The following is a 22,834-nucleotide window of genomic DNA, read 5'->3' as shown; positions in this document are numbered from 1 at the left end:
AGATGAGAGCATCGCATAGTAAATGATTTTCAGATTATTTGGGGGTACTTTGCATTAAGTGCAAAGATAATCAGGAAATTACTACATTTGAATTTAGAAGTTTTTTATCTTTCTTTTCTTTATTGTATTTCCAAAGAAGATAATTAAAAGTGGCTGGAAAGATACGGCCATTTCCTCCTGCAGACTGGGAATGGTCTGCTTCCTCCTCTTGTCCACTGACAAGGGCAGCCTGAAAACAAAGGCAGGCTGGCTCACCCCTCCTGCAGATTTGCAGTAGCTATTCGGCTTATTGATTTGCTGATGACCAGAAGGAAGAAAACAAAGCCTTTTAATGTCAGGGTTGCTTAGATTTACAGTTCTATTTATTCACTAATTCATGTGTTCATTCATTTGACAAATATGTTTGTTGGGTTCACTAACATATCCCTAGCATCTGGAACGTTACCTGGCACATAATAGGTATTCAATATGATTACATTCTTTCAAGAAATTTTTATTAAGCACCTACTATCTATGTTCCAGTCACTAGTCTTGGGTGCTGACGATATGAGTGAAAAAAAGTAAGATCCTATTCTTCTAGCACTTATACTCTAGTGGGGAAGACAGACAACAAATGAGTAAACACATCAATCTAAACAGTGTTAGGTAACCATGGTAAGGGATGCAGGGCAATGGAAGAGATGCTATTTTAGTGGGTAGTCAAGACCAGGCTCCTGAGAAGCTTATATTTGGGTGCAAGCCTCCCATAACAATGTGAGTAAGCCATGTGTGAGTTATAGGTACCCTTTAATGTTTGCTATATTAGTCTTATTAAAATGTGTCACTTTGTAAAAAGTATAGAGTCTGGAAAATTTTTTAGATGGCTTGGTTTTCCAGCAGCAGCTATTAGGTTGGACTACATATTAACCTCTGATCCAAACACATCTTAGTTTCACATTGTTTTTCTCTGTGACATACCGGTGTGTACAAACACTAGCTGGCCCTCGTTGACTTCAGCTTGGGTGAAGTTCTGGATGCTGTGGCCAGGAAAGGACTTAAGAGCCAAATGTCCATTGCTGGGAGGAGAGACCAAGTAGGCAAGGTCCCGCGGGGAGGAGTCTGCATCTTCTGCACAGAGGTCACCACTGGTAATCTCAGTGACAGAATTCACCCACACCTTAAAAAGAAGAGGATCACAGATCTTGCAAGGACTGATTCCCATCATGTAACACTGATAAACTGAATAGCCAGGACACCTTGGCCCTCTGTACAAAGATTTAAAATCTAAAGCAAAATCTAAATGCAGGGCATGTTGTAGTGTTTATTTAATGTATGAGCTTTCAATAAAAAATAGGATTCCTAGTTGTTTATTCAAAATTAATTATTTAAGCCACATATGCATTTATAGAAAGTATAAAAGCAATAAAAGCTGAGGGCTACTAAGTACCTTCTGTGTGGCTGGCATATGCTGAGTACTCTGTGTAGAAGTTCAAATGATCACAGAACCTACCTCATAGGGTTGATTTAAGAATTTCTATTCATTACTCTAAGAAGTGAGTGATCTCATCAGCTCTGAAATAGCTGAGGGAAAAACATACATTGTGCACAGTTTTCTTTTTCTTTTAGGGCCACACATGCAGCATAGAGAAGTTCCCAGGCTACGGGTTGAATTGTAGCTGCAGCTGCCAGCCTAAGCCACAGCCACAGCAATGCCAGATCCGAGCCACACCTGTGACCTATGCCACAGCTTGCAGCTATGCCGGGATCCTTAACCCAATGAGCAAGCCCAGGGATCGAACCCGCATCCTCATGGATACTAGTCAGGTTCTTAACCTACTGAGCCACAATGGATCTCCCTTCTCTATTTTCTATTATTCTCCTTTATCATACCTGTCTTTTAGGAACACAAGTGTCTGGTCCCCACAGCCTTGGAATGATTGCTGTGCTGATAGCTCACCGCAATTGCTTCTGAGTGATAGCCTCTATTTTTCCAATTACATTTAAAATCTATTTAAATGATTCAACAATTGTCATTTACTGAGCACCTACTATGTTCCAGGCAGTGTTCTGGTGCTTGAAATACATCAGTAAACACAACAGAGTCCTGTCCTTATAGAGCACACATTCCAGCAGGAGAGAATGAGGGAATGCAGGGAAGAAACAACAGGCACGAGGAAGAACTGAGTTACACAGTCTGTTGGAAGGTCACAGGCCCTATGAAAAAAATTTTATTTTATTTTTTTTTGTCTTTTTGCCATTTCTTGGGCCGCTCCCGCGGCATATGGAGGTTCCCGGGCTAGGGGTCCAATCGGAGCTATAGCTGCCAGCCTACGCCAGAGCCACAGCAACGCAGGATCCGAGCCGCATCTGCGACCTACACCACAGCTCACGGCAACGCCGGATCGTTAACCCACTGAGCAAGAGCAGGGATCGAACCCGCAACCTCATGGTTCCTAGTCGGATTCGTTAACCACTGCGCCACTATGGGAACTCCATGAAAAAAATTTTAAATGAAGACAAATGAGGCATTCAGGAGTGAAAGAATGTTGAACAGGAAGCTCATCTTAGGAAAGCTGGAAGGAGGTGAAGGAGGAGCCACGTGGACGTGTGGGAAAGATGATCCAGGCACTGGGAACAGGCCTACAGTGGGAGCCAAAGCCTCGGCTGTTTGGGAGCAGTAAAGAAGCCAGGGTGGTGGGACCAGAACAAGATGGAGAGTAGGAGGAGAGCCAAGCAGGGCATGGAAGGTCAAGTCCTTCAGGCTCCTGAAGGCCACTGGAAGAACTTGGGCTTTATCTGAGTACAAAAGAGAATAAATGTGGGGCATTAGGTGAGGTATAACCAAGTCTGGCTTAGGTCTTAACAGAGCCTTATGGCTTCTGGGTCAGAGACCAAGGGTGGAAGCAGGATGACCAGTAAGAAGGCGACTGCAATAATCCCAGAGATGGGGGCGGGGGGTAGCTGGAGAGGAGGTAAGAAGGGCATTTCCGGGTGTGTGGTGGCCATAGAGCTAACAGCTGCTTCCGAGCCAGGTGTGGGGAGTGCAGAAGAAGGCAAGGCAGGAAGAAGGATGTGGCTGGGGCCTCAGCAACCAGAGGACAGAGTTACCATTAACTGAAATGAGGGCAGCTGCAGGTGGGGAGGCTCTGGGCAGTAAGATCAGGAGTCAGTTTTGGACATGCCAATTGAAAGTGCTTGTTGAGGCATCAAATCCTGTCTGATGGAATTAGGCTAATCATGCAGTCACATGATATTTTGCGAACCCTAAAAAACATTGGCTTCATCACTAACTAGATTTTCGTACTTCTCTCTGTATTTATAAATGTCCTCCTACAAAAACACGGCACACAGTCCCCAGTTTATGTGTCCTTTGCTCTCTGACTAGAACGTTTGTTACCAACTTGTTTAAAAATTCATTCTGGAGTTCCCTTTGTGGCTCAGTGGTTAATGAACTGGACTAGGATCCCTGGCCTCACTCAGTGGTTTAAGGATCCGGCTTTGCCATGAGCTGTGGTGTAGGTCACAGATGGCACTCAGATCCTGCATGGCTGTGGCTGTGGCGTAGGTCAGTGGCTACAGCTCCGGTTGGACCCCTAGTCTGGGAACCTCCATATGCCGCAGGTACGGCCCTAAAATAGCAAAAAAAAAAAATATATATATATACCTACGTGATTTAATACAGAATCTCTCTGGTCTAAGGGGTCATTCTCCTCAGTAGAAAAGGCAGTTTATGAAATAACTATAACTAAGCAAAACTTGAGAAAGGGAAGTCAGAAAGGATTCCCATATTTTCCTACCAGATATGATACACCACTTTAGTTACAAAACCTTGGGCACGCTTCTCAGTCTCTCTGTGCCTCAATTTCCTCCTTAGTGAACCAGGAATATAGAATTATTATGAATAGTGAGTGATACAAAATAGGTGAAGTACTTGGAACAAGCTTTACCGGACACACAGTATTCAGTAGGTATTAGCTTCATGTTACCCAGCTTCTTCAACAGATTTGGCTCTGAGGATGGATGTGATTTTTTTTTTTTTTTTTTTTAGTATTACCTAAAAATCACTTACAGTGTAATACCACTTTTGAGGCTTTTTTTTTTTTTTTTTTTACTTTTTAAAATTGGACTGTAGTTGATTTATAATATTGTTAGTTTCAGGTACCCAGCAAAGTGATGTAGTTATATTTTTTCAGATTATTTTCCATTAGAGGTTATTACAAGATATTGAATATAGCTTCCTGTGCTACACAATAAATCCTTGTTGTTTATTTTATGTATGGTAGTTTGTATCTGTTAATCCCTCCCAGATACCTTTCCCCTTTGGAAACCATAAATTGACTATTCTATATTATGTACTGCACATTTTGTTTAGTCCCACAGCATTCCTCTGTATTTTGGGGTGAATCGTTCATCTGTTTAATGATTGTGTTGTCAGTGGATGTTCCTGTATCTTGGCATTTAGAATATGCCTACTGAGGATTTTTCAGCCTTAAACTCTAAGGATATCAATTTTTTAATAGCTACCAGAAATGCAAATCAAACTAATGCTCAAAGTATGAGGTTTTGGCCTTCAGTTAATTCATGGCAAGGCTACAGTTTCAATAAAATACACAAGTTGGACTGCTTAACAAAATTCCAAGTCTGATCACTCTAGTTTTTTCCTATTACATTTTAAAATCCATCCGTGTATCTTATCCTCATTTCTTCATGAACTCGAACAGATTTGGAAAGGCGCAGCCATTTCTCTTCCCGTGACTGGCAGACACTCATTTTTTCCAACGCCATGCATACAAAAGCTGGATGAAGCATGTTTTCCACTGTAGTTACTCTTTTGTGAAACACTGCTTTTGCCCTTCTTGCCTCTGGAATATACTATCCTCCAAAACAAATGTAAAACCTGCCATTCAAAATAAGAGCTGGTAAACCTCAGGTCTTCATTTCCACTCAAACCAAATTCAGTTCAATTAACAGCCCCATTGCTCTGGGTGAGGCCTGATTTAGTGCCCAGTCCTTGGTGAAACTTCAGATAAGTGGGGAAAAGAAAAACAAAGACTCCACACTTGAATTCAGACTTAAATGTGACCCAAAGCCCAAGCATTAATGTTTTAAGGAATAAATATCTGGAAAAAATTAATACTTGAATCTGGAATGATAAATTTTTTAAATTCATCTTTAACAAGAGGTTAGTGAGATTTAGAAATGTAATTATGATCTAATATATCCAAGTTATGATCCTAATATTTTAAAACCCAGACCTTTGTCTAGAATTTTATGAGGGATGTGGAATAGTCAAGATTTGACTGTCCTACTCTTTGACCCCTCGAGGCCTTCAGGCCCCAAGCCACCATTTAGGACCTTGCTGCCCTCATTCTTCCACTGTTTCTAGCTCTCAAGGCTCTTTTGAGTGATGGCAAATGCTTATCAAAAACAAGAAATAGTTCTGTTTTAGGTATGAACGATAACAACAAAACAAAATACAGTATCATTGAAAACCAAAGTTGAAAAATAGAAAAATGAAGCCACCTTGTGGACATACATTTTACTAGGTATGCATGAAAATCCCAGGTCATTCTTGAACACAAAAGTACTCAGTAGAACATAATTCAGAGTAAAATACAAAGGATTCACCTGACATAGTAACTCCAATTCCTAACTCTAGTTTGTCATGACAGAAACAACCTCTTGTAGCACTGAATGGCCTTGATCAGCCAGCCCCCTGTCCTGTGGCTGAAGGCAAGGTTGTTTAAAGTACTTCGAGGGCTGTTGAGAAACCTGAATGAGAAGTCACATGTGATGCTTTTAGAACTGAGCCTGGCTCATAGCAGGGCCTCAATAATGCTGGCCCACCTCCCCATCCTCATCTCTGGAAGGCCAATGGAATGAAACTGTTTAGCATAGGGGATCCTTATGCCCAGAAATCAACTCTTCCCGTGGAACCTAATGTCTGACCACTCTCCTCCCTCCGTCTGCTCTGATTACTCTGAATTTTTCACATCCTCAAACATGCCAAACTTGCCACAAGCTCACACCTTTTGCTCTGGATTATTCCCCTGCTGGGAATGTTCCTGCCTCTAACATTCCTACGGTTCCTTGCTCCCCCACCTAAGTACCCCTACCCCAAACTTTATTCAGAAAAAGAGATAACAAAACAGGATTAAAACTACCTTTCCACAGACAGTCCTGCTGGCAAGTTGGCACTTGGCTGGTATCTGGGAACTCAGATGTTAAAAGTTCACTGTACTGATATAAAACTTCCCCTAAATAATAAGGGAGGCTGACTGTATCTAAACAGCATAAAGCATGTGGTTTGTGCTGGACACATGCTTTCCTCTTGGGAATCTGGGACTTTGGTATCTACTAGTCAGAGGGTGCCTACCTGACCAGCCCCAGTGAAAATCTTGGGCACTCAGGACCTAGAGATCTTCCCACGTGTCACCACAACTTGCTATTAGAGGAATTAAGTGCATCCTGTGTGACTTCACTGGGAAAGGACTCTTACAGCCTGACCTAGTTTCCTCTGGACTTCACCCCACATACCTTTTTCCTGTGCTGATTTTGCTCCATATCTCTCACTGTAATAACTCAGCCATGAGTTTGACTGTATGCCGAATTCTATGAGTCCTTGCTAACCAACAAACCTGTGGAGGGCCTGGGAACCCCTACACACAAATGTCCCTCCCCTCAAATGTCCCTTCCTTGAAGACACCTTCCCTCACCACCCTCTCTGCAAGGTCAGCATTCTCTAACACCATCACTCTCTGTCCCCTTAACTGCTTTGCAGAAAAATAGGGCAGATTATCATTTTGTTTATTACACAATTTTATTGTCTTCTCCACTAACCAAAAATTTCATGGGGAACTTAGACATTCATAATATATGGCCGCTATTACATGCCAGGTACTATGCCAGGCATGGAGGATGCCACAGGAAAAGGACAAAGTCTCTTCCACAAAGAGCTGACATTGATGGGAGGAAGCAAATGACAGATTGTTTGTTTACTACTAGAGAGTGATGGGCACTACAAAGGAGAATAAAGCAGGGTCAAGGGACAGAGAGTGGCATGGTGCTCTCTCTCTGCTGGCGTGGCCAGGGAAGCATCTATAAGAGCAGCACATCTAGAAGCTGGGGAGCCAGAGGCCAGCCAGGCTTCCCAGAACGGGTAACACACCTGGTACTGTCTCCTGCACTGGATACCTGGAAATCAGTGAAATCTAGAAAGTCTCTATCCCCAATGGTTCTAGTTTAAACAAAGGAAGAAAATTCTTTTGGCAAATGAACCTAAACACTTTGATTTAGAAAAACTTTCATTGATACAGCATCACAACTACTACCTACCACTGAAGAAACATTCTTTTTTCTTCCCTTTTAAAAGAAGCAAATCCTACCAAAACTATTTCTACATCTTTTTTGTTTGTTTGGTATTTTTGGTCGTTTTAGGGCTGCACCCACGGCATACGGAGGGTCACAGGCTAGGGGTCGAATCAGAGCTGTAGCCACTGCCCTATGCCACAGGCACAGCAAGGCCAGATCCAAGCCGTGTCTATGACCTACACCACAGCTCACAGCAATGCTGGATCCTTAACCTACTGAGCCAGGGATTGAACCTGTGTCCTCATGGATGCTAGTCAGATTAGTTTCTGCTGAGCCAGTACAGGAACTCCCTTTCTACATCCTACATGACTGGTTAATGTGTCCCACAGGAGTACCTAGTCACCTCCAGATTTTAGACACACTGACTTTAATGCCAAAACTATTCATATGTTTCTCAAAGAGAAAAGGCTCTCCCAGTCTAGCCCAGAGTGAACCCAACACAAAGTGGTGGCTCGACAGCCCTCTCGAAGTTCATATGCAGCTTCACCTCAAGAGTATCAAGCAAAGTTTAGAGTCATAAAAACCACAGGATGTTAGAACTGGGAGGGGCTGAGAGATGACCAAGGAAAACACACACATACACACATGTACACAAACACACACATATGCACACACATATACACTCACCAATACACATATTTATGCACACATATACACACACACTCCACTCCATGACCTGCTCATGGTTTTGTTACTGACGAAAGTGAGGCTGAGAGAAATTTTGCTTAAATTGGGCAATTTACAAACTTTACACTCTGATCTCCTAACTTCCATCCAGAACTTTCAAGTCAGAGAATGAGTTTATTAATTAGATAAATAAATGAATAAACTCATAAAGCGCTAGTGTCAAATGACCACATCCATCAAAACTGGAAAATTGTGCCCTTCCTGACCTGGATCGAGACTATACAAGGGAAAAGGTAGGAATAAAGGAAATGGCCCCGACCCTCAGGTCCTCTCCATTTTTTTTCTAGACAGAAACACTCTGGCTTCAGGGATGGGGAAGAGGTCTGAGCAAAGTGCCTGAGCAAGCTCCAGGTTCCCGGCAAGCTGTATTTCCTTAATTCTAAGGGAAGACATAGACAAAGCCTAGCGTACACTTTTTCCTCCTTACAATTTAATATTCTGAACATCTTAAATTGACAGGTACATTTAAACATATTAAAGGTATTATTAAGTTGACAGTGCATCTTATAACTGACAGCACCTCAGAACTGAAAGCCAAGTCCACAATGGGCCTTTGATTCCTTTTCAAAAAAGAAGCCTGAGCATTTGCTATTTGATTCCTTGGTCTTCCACACCCTCAGCCAACTCCGGCTCTTCACAGATGTCTTTCTAGATCCTGGTCCCTCCCCTGGATCTACCTCATTCTGCAGTCCTGCATCACACAGCAAAATGCCCAAATCCTCTGCTGAGGCTCCTGGGCAAACACCTAGGTGTTAATACAACTGCTGCACACCCATTCCTGCAGAAGCAAGAAGTGCAACAGCTCTGGAGCTTTCTTCTCACTAATAAGGCAGCCCTTGATCACAGGGATGCACTGAGAGAGCTTGAGTCAGTCCTGGGTAACAGGAAAGCCACAGAGCATGATGGCAGGACAATCAGACCAGGACACGCTCGGCACTTGGCTTTAAGTCCACACCTTCTCTGGTGAGCACTCTGGGCCACAGTGCTCCCATGTACAACAAGGGTATTAAACACAGCAGTTCCTTTGTGTGTCCAGTACTCCACACGGCAATAAATGTAAACTTTCATAGCTGTGTTTAATGATAATTGACACCTACAATTCATCACACTAGCCTACAGCCTACTCTCAGATCACTTGGCTGAGAATGAGTTTAATAGGTATTAATACAGTAAGAATAAGTGTGGGGAGAGGGAGAAAGGCAACTGAAAATAGAGGGGGAGGCCCAGAAGGTTGACCAGCTAGATCATACCATCCCTAGGCCACCTGGGTAACGACCGTGAAATAAACTACAAAGAAAACTGACAAGTTCCAAAGGTCTAAACACCACTAATTTCTCACTTAAAATGTAGAGGCTAAATCATGAACTATGCTATAATATAATTAAAAGCGTAAAAAGCCTATTCCCAGATTTAATTATTTTAGGCAATAAAAGAAACGGATTTTAAAAACTCCAGTGATGTTTAACAATGTAAAGTTTTCCACTTAGATTAGCCTCTGGTGGGCTCCTGGGTATGCCTACACAGTCATTTGGTCGACACTAGGGTGTCTTAGAAATTAAGGTCAAAGGCTGACTGTTTCTTGTTTCTTTGCTGTTTTCCTCACTTTTTTCCTGTCCCTCCCTGTCACCTGCCTGGCCACCACTCTCACCGAAGACCTTCTTTCTTTTTGTATCAACCTCTAGCCAGTATCATGGATGTCCTGCACCATCTTGTAGCTGATGGTACAGAGCCTTTGCCACTTAGAAAATTATATTTAAGATTACTAGGTTAGACTAGCGCAAGCTCTAGCCAACAGAATGTCTTGGTGATAACTGATATTTATTTAAAACCAGTAGGAATATGTCAACTATATATATATTATATATATTATATATTATATAATGCATATATAAATAGATATAAACATATATTAAACATATAAATTTAATATAATGTATATTTTATCATATAATATATTTTATATAAATATATTTTTATATTATATATAAATATATATTTTATCATATAATATATATTTTATATATATTTTATATAAATACAAGATATTTGTATATCTTATTATTTAACATTCTATATATAAATATACATTAAATAAACAAATTTAATATATATAAATATACTTATCAAAGATATATTGCAAATATATATATAAGATATTCATATATCTTATTATTTAACATTAGAAACAACACAGAAGAAAATCAAATTGTTAGCTCTATGTTAGCAGGATAAATCTGAAAGCATGGAGCACTTACCTGAAGGATTTTATTGGCTGTAATTACTGGAGTCTCATCATTTACTGACTTGACAGTCACAAAAAGAGTTTGGGGCACACTCTGTTTTCCGAGCTCTGAGCTATTTGCAAAGATGGTAAAACTGTCAAGAAGGTCCTCACTATCATCATGAACATAGGAAATCAATCCATTTTCCACCTGTAACCAACAACATCAAAATGACCAAATCACTGAAATGCAATCTTAAAATATGAAAAAAATGCTATGAAAGAAATCTTGATTTTTTAATATCACTCTAAAACACAGAAGCACGTGCAAATGAAGCGGTGCTGCATGCCAGAAATAAATTTAATGAAGAACAAAGTAATGGAGCAATGTGGAGGAGTAAAGAAAATGCTGGACTGGTTACCAGAAAATTTGAATTCAAAAGGTATTTCTAACATTAAAATGTGTTAAGTGACATGCTCCACCCTTTATTCCAATGGGTTTTAACAACACCCATTAAAATTGAGACTCTACTTGTTTCTTTAGAGAGGTGAATTTTTGAGGTTGTAGATTATTTTGTTGGACAATTCAGAATGCTGGATTTAGGCTCTTAAGTTTCCATGCACTGGATGAATTTCTGCTCTTTGGAGACATATGGATCAGGGCAACTAATTAAGTTTCCTCAAACTAGTCCTTTCTGAACTAAGCTTGCATTATTCCCTTAACTGTTCTTTGTATGCATGGTTACACTTGCTACCTCCTCTCCTGCTTCAGAATACAATCATTTTTTGGTGCATGTCTTAACAGATGTTACCCATAACTAGCTACTATATACCTCCCGAGGACAAAGTGTAATGATTGTATCCAACTTAGTCTATCAAGCCAGATTTCTCTCAATGTGATAACCACTATGCAAATGTTTATTTTTATCCCTGGTAAATTTCATCTAATTTTCATTCTAAAATGGTCATCCAATGAATCAGTTATTCCTCTTGGATTTGCAATAGCCACAGATTTGATCAGAATGCCTTCCTTGTCTTTAAGGCTCTGAGGGAAAAGTTGACGAGCTTTTCAGGATCAAAATCAGAAAGACCAGGAGAATTTTAAAGCTAGAAGGGAACTTGGCTTCAGTGAATCTGTGACCCAAAAATACAACAGCAGAGTACTTCCAAAGCCCAAGAGAAGTAGTTGAACTTCTAAAAAAGCCTCTGGGGTTGTGTTTGTTTTGATAAAATACAGCCAACATATTTCACAGTTCAACTTTGCCCAGTCCTGTGGCGCACTTCCTTTGAGCAAAGACTTTTGATCTTTCGGAGGTGTTTCTGACAAGAGTTGAAAAGTTCATGAACAGTCTCAAGAGAAAGTTGTGGCCACTTGTACACAGGTGCATGAGAATTTCTTTGGAGTTCAATGGGAAGAGGAACTCCAGACCATCGGCCTGACCACTTGCTCCTAGAACACACTGCTTCAAGCTATTTGAAAGCAAATGTGGAAGATGGCATTTATCACAGAGCAGGAGAATTTTTAATCTAGTATGCTTTAGGAAGAGAGCATTTAAATAGAAGTCACCTTTTCAGAAGAAATACGTCCTGTCATTTCCTCAATGGAGTAGTACTCCCCAGAGTACCATTTAAAATGCCAGTCAGTAGGTATTAGTCTAAAGGAAGCAAGAGGGTTTGGTGGGGATTTGTCCATTCCTAGTTCTAACACCAGAAAAACACCTGCTGACCTGAATCTAAAGTATATGACAAACTTGTAGAAAATCTTAAAATATTAAAAAGTGTTTGGTCCTCTCACGAACATGTGCAGGGACTGTCAGGTCCCTTCTCTGCTTGAATCCTCCCTCCCCCATTGCTTCCCATCACACTCTGGGGCAAAGGTAAAGTCAAAAGCCTTCCAAACTGGACCTCCCTAACCTCATCTACTGCCCCCACCTCCCCGCCCCATATGAGCATCTCCAGCCAGACGGAGTTCCTCCTGCTCCCCTCACAGAGCTGCTCGCTTGTTCTTCCCTCGGCCTGAATGAGCTTCCTTCTCCATATCCACTGAGCTCGCCATCCATCACCTACTCCAGGGGTCTGCTCAACACCCTCCCTCCAACCACCACACCATATTTGAAACTGAACTTCAACACACACACACACACACACACACACACACACACACACACGTCAAGTTCTCAGCACTTCCTATCTCCCTTTCCTGCTTTACTTTCTCCATACCACTAGTCTTCATTCAACTACTTTATCTCTACAAATTCACTTCTTTCATTTATTCTCTCTCTCTGCCCCCATCTTTCCCCCACTAGGAAAAAAGATCCATAAGGACAGGGATTATTGCTGGGTTAGCTCCCTGCTTTATCCCCAGTACTCAGAACTAATATACCAGACACATAATGGACACTCAAAAACTATAGCTGAATGAATGAAGGGCAAAAATGGTCAGAACTCTCCTTCTTTGAGTCACTATAGGCTATAACCACAAGTTGTGAGGTGTAGTTCTTAGCGAAAATGATCATGTCTCAAAACCTAGAGACCTCGGGAGACATAAAGCAAGATAAAATAGGAAGGGCTCACCTGAAAGAGTAGGAACACAAACTTGACCATGAACAAGGCTAACATGGGTGCTACAAGAACACACGAACTCAACACAGACTTCAACCAACCATGCTTAAAAAAACACTTCTTACAAAGCACAATCCATAATGAATTGGCCAAGGAGTTCCCGTTGCGGCTCAGCGGTTAACGAATCTGACTAGCATCCAGGAGGACGAAGATTCGATCCCTGGCCTTGCTCAATGGGTTAAGGATCTGACCTTGCCATGAGCTGTGGTGTAGGTCACAGATGTGGCTCGGATCCTGCGTTGCTATGGCTCTGGTGTCAGCAGCTGCAGCTCTGATTTGACCCCTAACCTAGGAACCTCCACATGCCCACGAGTGAGGCCCCAAAACAAAACAAAACAAAATAATGAATTGGCCAAGACAGAACCAAAATTTAGTGCTCAGTCTCTCATCCAGTCACAAGGTGAACAGATTTAAATTCTACTTACACGAGAGCAAGTGGTGATCTTGGATGGTCTGTCCAGCCTTTGAGAGGAAAACTATGATTAAGAGATGGCATGCTGTGTTAGCTCCGTGAGTGTTATACTTTGAGAGGGAGAGACAGTGTGAAGCTCTTCTAGAATTGAGCAGCCAGGACCATGCAAGGGCTAGAGACCCGCACATATAAGCAAAAGTTGGGAAAACAAGAGTTGGTTAACATAAAGAAGTTAAAATTTAAGGGAATTTGATAATTTTTTTTCTTTCAATATTTAAAGAGGTTTTTTTGTTTGTTTGTTTTTGTTTTTTTTGTCTTTTTGCCGTTTCTTGGGCCGCTTCCTACAGCATATGGAGGTTCCCAGGCTAGGGGTCTAATCGGAGCTGTAGCCACCGGCCTATACCAGAGCCACGGCAACGCCGGATCCTTAACCTGCTGAGCAAGGCCAGGGATCGAACCCGCAACCTCATGGTTCCTAGTCAGATTCGTTAACCACTGTGCCACGACGGGAACTCCTAAAGAGCTTTTATCAGAGGGGGAGCAATTTGTTCTGTGAGCTACTAAAGCCAGGACTTAGTTTCTAAATGGCAGCTCAGCATAGAGAACTTTCTATCAATTGAAGTGTTTTTAACCAGAAGGGCCCATCTCTGGAAGTAGTGAGTTTTCCATCACTGAAGATATTTAAGCAATGGCTGGATGACCTCTCTATGAGGTTACAATGGAAGGGCTTCCCTATCTGTTAGGAGATTTGACCAGATACCTTCTAAAGTCCCATCACTCCCACAAGTCCATGAATCTAAATGATCAAGAGCCAAGTTTTTTTCTCTTAACCAACACACTCAAATATATTAACTGAAAGTTATTACCTGTTTCCTGGTAAATTTCATTAGCTCTACTCTTGGAAAATGAGAATTTTCAATATAACCGTGTTTTGGTGGTTTGAGTAGAACAAATTCACAGTCAAGTCTCTCGAAATGTTTGCTTGGAATTTTGAAGTAGTCTTCCAGAAGGGCTTTGGAACCACCTTCCTGGACTGTGAAATTTTGTACCTCCAAAGGAATCCACTTAGGAATGATATCCACCAAGATCTCAACTCTACTCACAGCTTCGAAGCCATTCACGACATCCAGTAAAAAACGGTCCAGCTGTTGGTCAGGAGCTGTCTGTACATAATGGATATAACCATCATTAATGTCCTGTTGTGTAAAAGTCAAAGGGGACTTTTCATTTGCACCTAAGCTACCTTCTTCTGACAAAGATCTTCGGAGGTATCCATGCTTTGGCAGAGCTTTAACGATGAATGTTGCCTCTGAAGGAATGTTACCTTCGTGTACAGCCTTGAGTTCATATTCACAACACAAAGACACAAAAAGAAAAAACGCATTAATATATGCAAGAGTTAAGACCCTTGATGAACCAAATTTTTTTCTATTAGTGTCTACAAATGGCTTAGGTCAAAATCCAGGTTGATAACACAGTTTAAGCTGGTCTTGCTCTGGTGACCATGCCAATATTTTAGCCCTGGTTGAAAAGAAAAATAAGCATTTGAATAGCTAATCATGTATTAACAAGGCATTGTTCACAGTGGCAAGAAACCCAGGACTCAGGAAGTTGAGCTGAAAGAAAGAAAATGGTATAAGGAGAAGGAATAAAAGATGGTGGAATAAGTAACAGCTGAATGACTAAAACTGAAAGACTTTAGAAGAAAGTTTATTTTTAAACTAGTTCAGCATTTTCAATACACATTTTTTAAATCTGCAAAATCCATCTCAAAGCTGTCACCGTTACTGATTTATAGTCACTGAACTATATACGCCCCCTCGTGGTGAAACTTAAATACTAAGATCCTGTAAAAGAACTGAGAAAAGCTGGTGGGTCGCATATTCTTAGTCAAAACTCATTATGCAGTCAACTGTTTCTTATTTGAGTTGATTTCTACTTGATGTCATCGACTGCATTTAGCAAGCAATCAAACTTGTTTGCAGTTTTGAGGGTGGGTTCAGAATAGCCTGCATTTGTGGCCAGTTGTCATAAATCACAGTTTACCCATCCTGTACAGTATTACTCACTCTCCTAACTCTGATCATCAGGGCTGGGCTGCTGGGAGCTTCCATGTAGGAGCCTCAGGAAACCAGGCAGCTGCTGGTGTGAAGTCTTGCCCTTGGCATTCCACTGGTCCAAACCAATGCTAATCCATCGATTTCAAGAAAACTAAAGAAGAGCCAAGGAAATAAACTAATATCCTCTCCTATGCTGTTTTAGGAATCCTTTTTGTACTTGTTAAGTTACCCTACATTTTTATACCCTGCTTCATCATATTACGAATGTAACTCATATCAATGAAGTATCGGCAGTGAAAAATGATAATAGTAACAACCTCTTCATTTACAATATATACATTTCCTCCTACTTCCCAGGTCATCCTATACTAAACATACATGCATACTTGTGTGAACATGCGCACACAGCTTGAAAATGAGGCTTAGGATTATTTATATTCCATTTCCAACTATAGAACATTTAGCAGAATCAAAATAATGAAATCATGCCATTTTCTTCTCAATGGCATCTACACTTTTTAAAAGTCATTCCAAATACCAGGAGAGAAGTCAGTAAGACAAAAAAAAAAAAAAAAAAAAAGCTTTTCAGAGGCAAACAAATAGATGGCTTGTCCCTGTGGTTATAAGAGAATGAGAATGCTTGGTGCTGGGTCGACTACCTACCTGGAGCCTTCCTCTGCTCAGTTTTACAGGTTTTCCTTCTTCAACTACAAGGGTCTTGCTGTGCAGAATTTGGGCATGATGTTTGTGGCTTTCCGAGTCTACTCGCACATAGACACCCAGTTCTAAATCTACATCTTTCACTTTCACTGTCAGGTTGAACACATCAAAGCTGCTTCTGCCACCATGCCTGTAAGTCACATGTCCTTGCTTCAGATCATGCAGGGAGAACCGGCCTTGCCCTGAGCTGTTGACCAACACTATGCCATGCTTTGGGGGCTGCAGGATGTGGAATTCAATCTCGTGGTCTGTTCTGACATCTTGGTTTGTGGTGACGCTAAGGTTGGCTGTTGTAAGGCTGCTCTCCTCTCCTCTCTGTACCAGCAGCCCTGTGTTGTTGGCTACACGGACATAGGGCTCTGACACACTGATCTCTAGGAGGGACGATGTGTAATGGACACCATCTGTCACAAACAGCACAAAGCGGGCTGAGTCTGCACCCCAATGCCTGAAGAGCACGCGTCCTTCCCGCAGGTCATTTTGCCTGAACTGGTAGAGTTTCTGGGTGGGGTCACTGGCTCGCACCAAGTCTCCATTGGGGATGCCCCGCCGGGTATAGAGCAGCTGCCCATCATCAAAATCTGAGTCGGGGTCATGGTAACAGAGATCTGCTAGGGTCAACAAGCGCTGGCCATTCCGCACAACATCAAAGACCTTATCTACCACACGCACTGGTTTCTCATCGTTCTTCAAGCCCACAGAAACAGTGACTTTCATTTCTGCAGACAGACACTCCGTGCCACCATCCCCCACCACTCCCTCTGGGCCTGGTCCTGTGGTGGAGGCCACGAGAAGGAATTCATCATACTCGGTCTCAGAGTCATCATGCACATACATCAGCCACTCACCCAAGATGTCCTGGTCGGTGAACGTAGTGATGTTGTCATGAACTCCTGGAGAATCTGAAGAGTGAATCAATTTCAGCTTCCCGTGTTGAGGACTCTTGGTGACTTTATATTGGAAAGTCTGACTGTCCAAAGTTTGAGCAAATAATTCTGATTTTGTGATGACTTTCCCTTCTCCTTCTTTAACAAACAACCCTCTGTTCGTTAAAATAATGCGTTTCTTCTCTGCTTTAAATTTTATTCTGAAAGTATAATCTTTTGATTCTATATGCTTTGCAACCATCAGGAACTTAAAAGTATCTTGTGAATGTTCCCTGGGCCTCTCCTGTGGTTCATAGCTTATCTTAGAGTCTGTAATGTTTTGTTGGCTGAAGACTGAGTTTGCTTTTAGAACGTGTGTGCCAAGTAGCAATTTTCCTTTCTTAGGTGTGGTGAGTAACTTAAACTGCAGTTCCCTCTCAGCTACTTCCATACCCTCTGTCACAGCCTGCAAATGATCAGAATTCAGAATGTGCCTGTTTATTTTACTGATCTCAAGGGGTACATTTTTCAGAAGGGTAAACCTCAGCCATTGTACCGTAACAGGAAATGTCAGCTCTTCACTGCTTTTTCCTTCTATGTTAACTCGAAATTTAAAGTGATCCGTAACATTTTCTAGCTGCAAATCCTTGAATGTGCTGCAGTACCGGACCCGACCCCGATCAACGGAACGCTGAGAGAAGGTGCTGATTTGTTTCCACTCGCCACTTGACCCCTGCCTCTGAATCTGGCCAAACTGAGGTGGATGAGTGATAAGATAGCGGGTCTCTACCTCAGGGCGTTCACCATTAACCTCCACCGACAAGTGGCCCTGTGTAATCAGAGCTGTGCCACCCTGCTCTACAGCCACACCAGTATTATTGGCTATTTCAAAGTCCCAAGGGACTGCCATGACCCGTAACACCACTGTATTGCTAACCACCTCTCCATCAGTTGCTCTCAGAAGGATCCGGGAGTGCTGATGACCCCTATGCACATAGAAAATATTGCCATCTCTTAAATCCCCATATGTAAAACCAGCAGTGGGCCTCCCAGGATCATTGGTGTTTTCTAAAAACCCAGCATCTGAATTGAAGTTGCCAAGAACTGAGAAGCTAAGACTCAAGGAATCTGTGTCTGGGTCTGACACATGTATGATACTTGGAGTCAGTTGCTTCTTAGAGTTCTCAAACACGAGAAGCAGGCTTCCCTCAGGGAGCTTAAGGTTTGGGGGATCATTTACTGGAATGACGATAATGTTAAACACATATGAAACTTGTCCTTGCTGGTATAGTGGCACTTCCTCCTTGCTGCTGAAAAAGACTGAAAATGTGAAATAATCCCTAGGTTCTTCCGAACCATTATGGACATACCAAACTTTTCCTTGCTCCAGATCTAACAGAGAAAAAGCCTTCTCTGTGTCTTGCTCAGGAGAAACATCTAACTGAAGGAACCCATGAACGGGTATTTCCTGTATTTTAAATAGTATCTGAGACTGACGGATACCCAGATCCTCTAGGTCCACATCCACATTCATGTGCCTTTGTTCAAGTAAGGCTCGTCCACCTTCTTGAACCTCCAAGTTATTGAGAACCAAGAAATATCTACTTCCATCTTGCAGGATAGGTTGGCCTGCCTCAGGGACAGCAGTGGAAAGGGGAATCTCTGCCCGAAGCAGGTTTTCCCTTATTGTTACAGAAGGATTTTCATTATCACTGCTCTTCATTTTACACCCAGCAGCTATATCTTTAGAAAGAAGGGCATCCTTTAATGCTCTCTTTTTTGAGTTGGCTTCCAAGCCTCTTATGCACCCTTTGAAAGAGAGTCCCCGAGCAGATTTTCTAGGCACAAAGGCAAGTTGTAACCTCTTAACTTCTTCTCCCTTGTGGTTGCCAAGACCTCCCACAAAGAGAGGGCCTTCAGACACAAACGGTTGGCTTTGCAAAGGCAGCAATGTCCTTACTCCTTGTTCATCCACCATCAGGTCCAAATACCTTTCGGTGAACTTGAACTGAATTACGTGCCACCGGTTGTCACTAACTAAACTAGAAGAAGAGAGCTCAGTATCGTTCTTATTCCTTCCTACATGGGCCTTCAATAAGCCTTTTGCTATTTCCAAAGCAATAAAATCTCCTTCTTGACCTGACTGAAATAAAAGCAAGGCTTGTTGAGTTTCAGTCTGCAAAGCGAATTCCAACAGTCCGTGCCCTGGCATCTTCCATTCTGGGAAGGCGACATAGGATCTGGAGCTAAAGAAGTTGATGGCTTCATCTTCTCCTGCAAAAAATTCGTCACTGCATCCGAGTGACACCTCATAAACTTTCTTAAAACCAGGATAAGATCTAAGGGATGTAAGGATCTCCCTCTGGTTAAATACCACATCCTCCATACATCCACGGAAATTGGGGAGCTCTCCATCTAGGTAAGGAACATCAAGTCCACCATGGCCTGCTATGTAGATTCCATGCTGAAAGTGTAAACTGTGCCTCCCACCCGTGATCTGGCCAGTCATCTCATAATGTTTGTCAATAACCAGAGAGATACTATCCTTCACACAGAACAGTTCCACGAAATGCCACACCAAGTCATCCATACGAAGTCTTTGCTCAGAAAGGAGCACTTGTTCACCTGCCCCCAAATTCACTCTCACCTGAAAGAGAAAGAATCAAAATTAATCAATCTCATCTCATAGCATTTCACTGAGAAAACAAGGCCATTCACAAAGAGAAAGAGAGAAACTTGGATGCAAAAATTCTTTCCACATTTGTGGACTACATATTAAGGTTAAAAAATTTCACAGTTGGGTTTGCACAAAGAAGCGTTAAATGGATAAATAAGGAATTGTAAACATTTCTATGGGGGCAGAGAGTAATAAGGGAAAGGGTCAGGAATGGGTGTGAGACTTGTCTGTGTATTCCTTTCTATGTAGCTTTGACTTTGGAATCAAAAAATATATCATTTTTTAAAAAATGAATAAAAAGAAAAAGTACTTTTGATAGAGGCATCACCTATCAAAAAAAAATCCTTAAAAAAATATCACAGTTGGAATATTTAAGACATGCTGGTAAAATTGGAGCTCTCAACCTTCCTCTCTGGCACCTGATTTTATTCTAGTGAAATCATAGTAATCAAATGGATAGCTATTTTGTTCTCCTCTCACTCACTGTTTTCCCCTCCAGTGATTGAATGCTTTATACATTTTAAAAGATTTTTAAACACCTTACCCGTAAGTTTCCTGCCAGAAGTTCTATTATAAAGTAGTCACTTTTCCCAGCTGCAAGAAAAAGTAATCCCTGGGGTTGGCTGGTTTGAAATGTTAACTGAAGTGATAACTCCGAGGAAACCTCTGTGATGCTGAGCTCCACATAGCTTTCACCATAAAAAGATGCTGGGGAGTGAGAAGAAGTATAAGTTAGTAAATTTATCACACAATGACTACTCAGCTTTCTATGGTCATCTCCCTTCAGGGACTGACCCTGCTGAAGACAGCTGCCTTGCCCAGGCCACATCTGCTTCCTGGGGTTGCCCACAGACGTGACGTGGGGGTATAAAGGCTCAATGTTCTCTTGCCCCAACTCAGGACACCTCTGATGGGTCAGTCTCTCTTCAGAACTCTCAAGAGGGGTGGCCAAGGCTTCCACTGAAACTGAAATGCAAATATACCTCTCTACCTACCCAAGATTGCTTCCCTCCCTTCCACAGGGGTTATTCCCAAGTCGCTGGTGGAGAACTGGTGTGAGATAGCTCTAAACTATCAAGCTATGCAGAATATAGGGCATAGGTAACTATGAGGACAATGGAAGTGGGTACCTATTTCTGAGTTTGAATGTAGCTTTGGAAAAGATAAGGAAAAGCTAGGAGATAACAGTGTCAAATACAAGCTAAATGTGAAAGCCAAAGGGCTTCCCCTGTAGCATGTGGCCTTTCTCATCTCCTACAGCAGGTGGGCAGAGGAAGTTGAAACTCCTGCTCAGGATATATTGTCAGCAGTCAGCTCCAAATAAAGTTCCAACCATGTCAGGCTGGCTCTGACAAGCTGAAGGCCTTGTTTGGTAAAGAATGGAAACTTGACCTATGGAATGGATTAGTGCACTCAAATAAGCTGGGTCCCTAGATTTCCCCCCGTCTCACCTCCCGCCAGAACCCTCTGAGTCCAAAGAAGTGACCTATCCTCTTGTTAAGGCTGGCATTCCACTTGCTTAAAGAGGACACAGAAACCTCTCCCCCACAAAGTGACATGTAACTCCTGAAGATACACCCCCATCTCTCTTCACCGCTAGACCAAAAACAAGGCCTAAGTCACAACACAACCTGTGTGGGGACACCTCAGACTCAGTATGGGAGGGAAATGACTAGACCCTATAGGAGCTGAAGGACCTACCCAGAATGTGGTGCCAGCAGCTGGGAGAAGGCACATGGAGCTGAGTGCACCTGATCAAGAGGGCAGCATAAAGCTAAACAAGAGGAAATTTATCACAGATTTGGGAGCACTCTCCAGGGATACAGGATATAACATGCTGACAGAGACTGCTCAGAACTGTGTGAACTCACTGCTAAGGTGGATCCCAGAAGCACAGAAAGTGCAATGACCCACTCAAAACGAGACAGACATGACAGATTTGCCATGATGGGTGGATGGTGGAGGCAGAGAGTCAAGGGACGGAAGTGGTACACTCAGGATCGAGCCTGACTAGGACCAGGAGGCACTAGCAAGTTACATGAGAAAGTGGCCAGAACTCCATGTCATCACCATTCTTGTGGTGGCACCTTTACCTCATCTCACGCTTCTGGCTGCATGGAGAAATCCCTGACTGCCAGCTGATGGAAGGACAGAATACCTCAGCTTAGTTCATGGTTGAGTCAGCTTCATCATTTGCGTGCAAGCTCAAATGGTCTCCAAATGCACTATCGCTCTTCTTAGGTGTGGCCATGAAAAATACTAGTGAAGGAAAATTCCCCAGAAGGTAGAACATTGGGTGATACACCTCATCATCCACTTTATATGTAGAGAAAAGTGGCTTGAGGTTAGAATAAAGACTGATAGGTAGTGTCAATGGCCCAGCCAGATGGTCGGGAGCCTGGAACAAGAAAGACTGAAAAAGAAGGACCAGAAGGTCTGGGGTAGATGCAAGACTATTGGCATGAAGTGAGGAAATCTTTATATCACATGTTAATGCCCACCAGGAATCATCTGCCACACAAGAGGCACTACAACCAGGCAGACCAAAAGACTCAGCTAGTTTGCCATCAGTGAGCCTCTGTCACCTGCCACCCTGATGTTGGCACAATGGGTGTGAGACGAAGTAGCCATGGGATGAAGGGGAGTCTATACATGCACCCAACAGCCCAGGTTAACCCTCTACCAAGACTTTCTTAGCTATGCTACTACTGAACGCCCAACAAGCCTCTCACAGAGTCCAATGTCGAATCCCCAATAGGTTACCCCGTCCCTTGAATAGGATTGGAAAGTTGATATCAATGAAACCCTTCTGCCTTAGAATATCCAGTGATTCACTTTCACAAAACAGATATTCTGGGTATATATTTGCCTTTCTTGCTCAAAGGGCAGCCCTAGCACCACTATCTGAGAGCTTATGGAATGTTTAATCCACTAACACGGGATCCCATATATCATCACACCAATCCAAGGCACGCCCTTTACTCCAAAGGAGCTTTGGTGATGGGCTAGGCCATGGGGACCAACTGGTCCTATCCACGCTATACCGATGATGCAGCAGGCCAGAGAGAGTGCTGGATCAGCCTGATGAAGGTACAGCTGAATCATTAGCTCAAAAGAAATACTCTGTCAAGGGGGTTCCAGCCTCCAGCCTCACAATCTATACTTTATGTGAAAGATCTTTACATGGTTTTTTTTTTTTTTTTTTTGCTTTTTAGGCAT

General features: G+C 42.3%; 1 protein-coding gene across 1 annotated transcript in view; it reads right to left on the bottom strand.

The window, feature by feature from the left end:
* The window catches only part of LOC125138086 (chondroitin sulfate proteoglycan 4-like), a 73,022-nt gene that overhangs the window by 37,934 nt on the left and 12,254 nt on the right, over positions 1 to 22,834 (bottom strand). Inside the window, exons 4-8 of the mRNA XM_047799336.1 lie at positions 20,160 to 20,323; positions 16,016 to 19,585; positions 14,159 to 14,629; positions 10,293 to 10,469; positions 958 to 1,156 (exon numbers count right to left, since the gene is read on the bottom strand). Of these exons, the coding sequence (XP_047655292.1) occupies positions 958 to 1,156; positions 10,293 to 10,469; positions 14,159 to 14,629; positions 16,016 to 19,585; positions 20,160 to 20,323 (4,581 nt within the window). The remainder of the gene's footprint in view (positions 1 to 957; positions 1,157 to 10,292; positions 10,470 to 14,158; positions 14,630 to 16,015; positions 19,586 to 20,159; positions 20,324 to 22,834) is intronic.

Source organism: Phacochoerus africanus, chromosome 1 (genome assembly GCF_016906955.1).
Source record: "Phacochoerus africanus isolate WHEZ1 chromosome 1, ROS_Pafr_v1, whole genome shotgun sequence".
NCBI lineage: Eukaryota > Metazoa > Chordata > Mammalia > Artiodactyla > Suidae > Phacochoerus > Phacochoerus africanus.
This window is presented reverse-complemented; position numbering and strand designations above follow the sequence as displayed.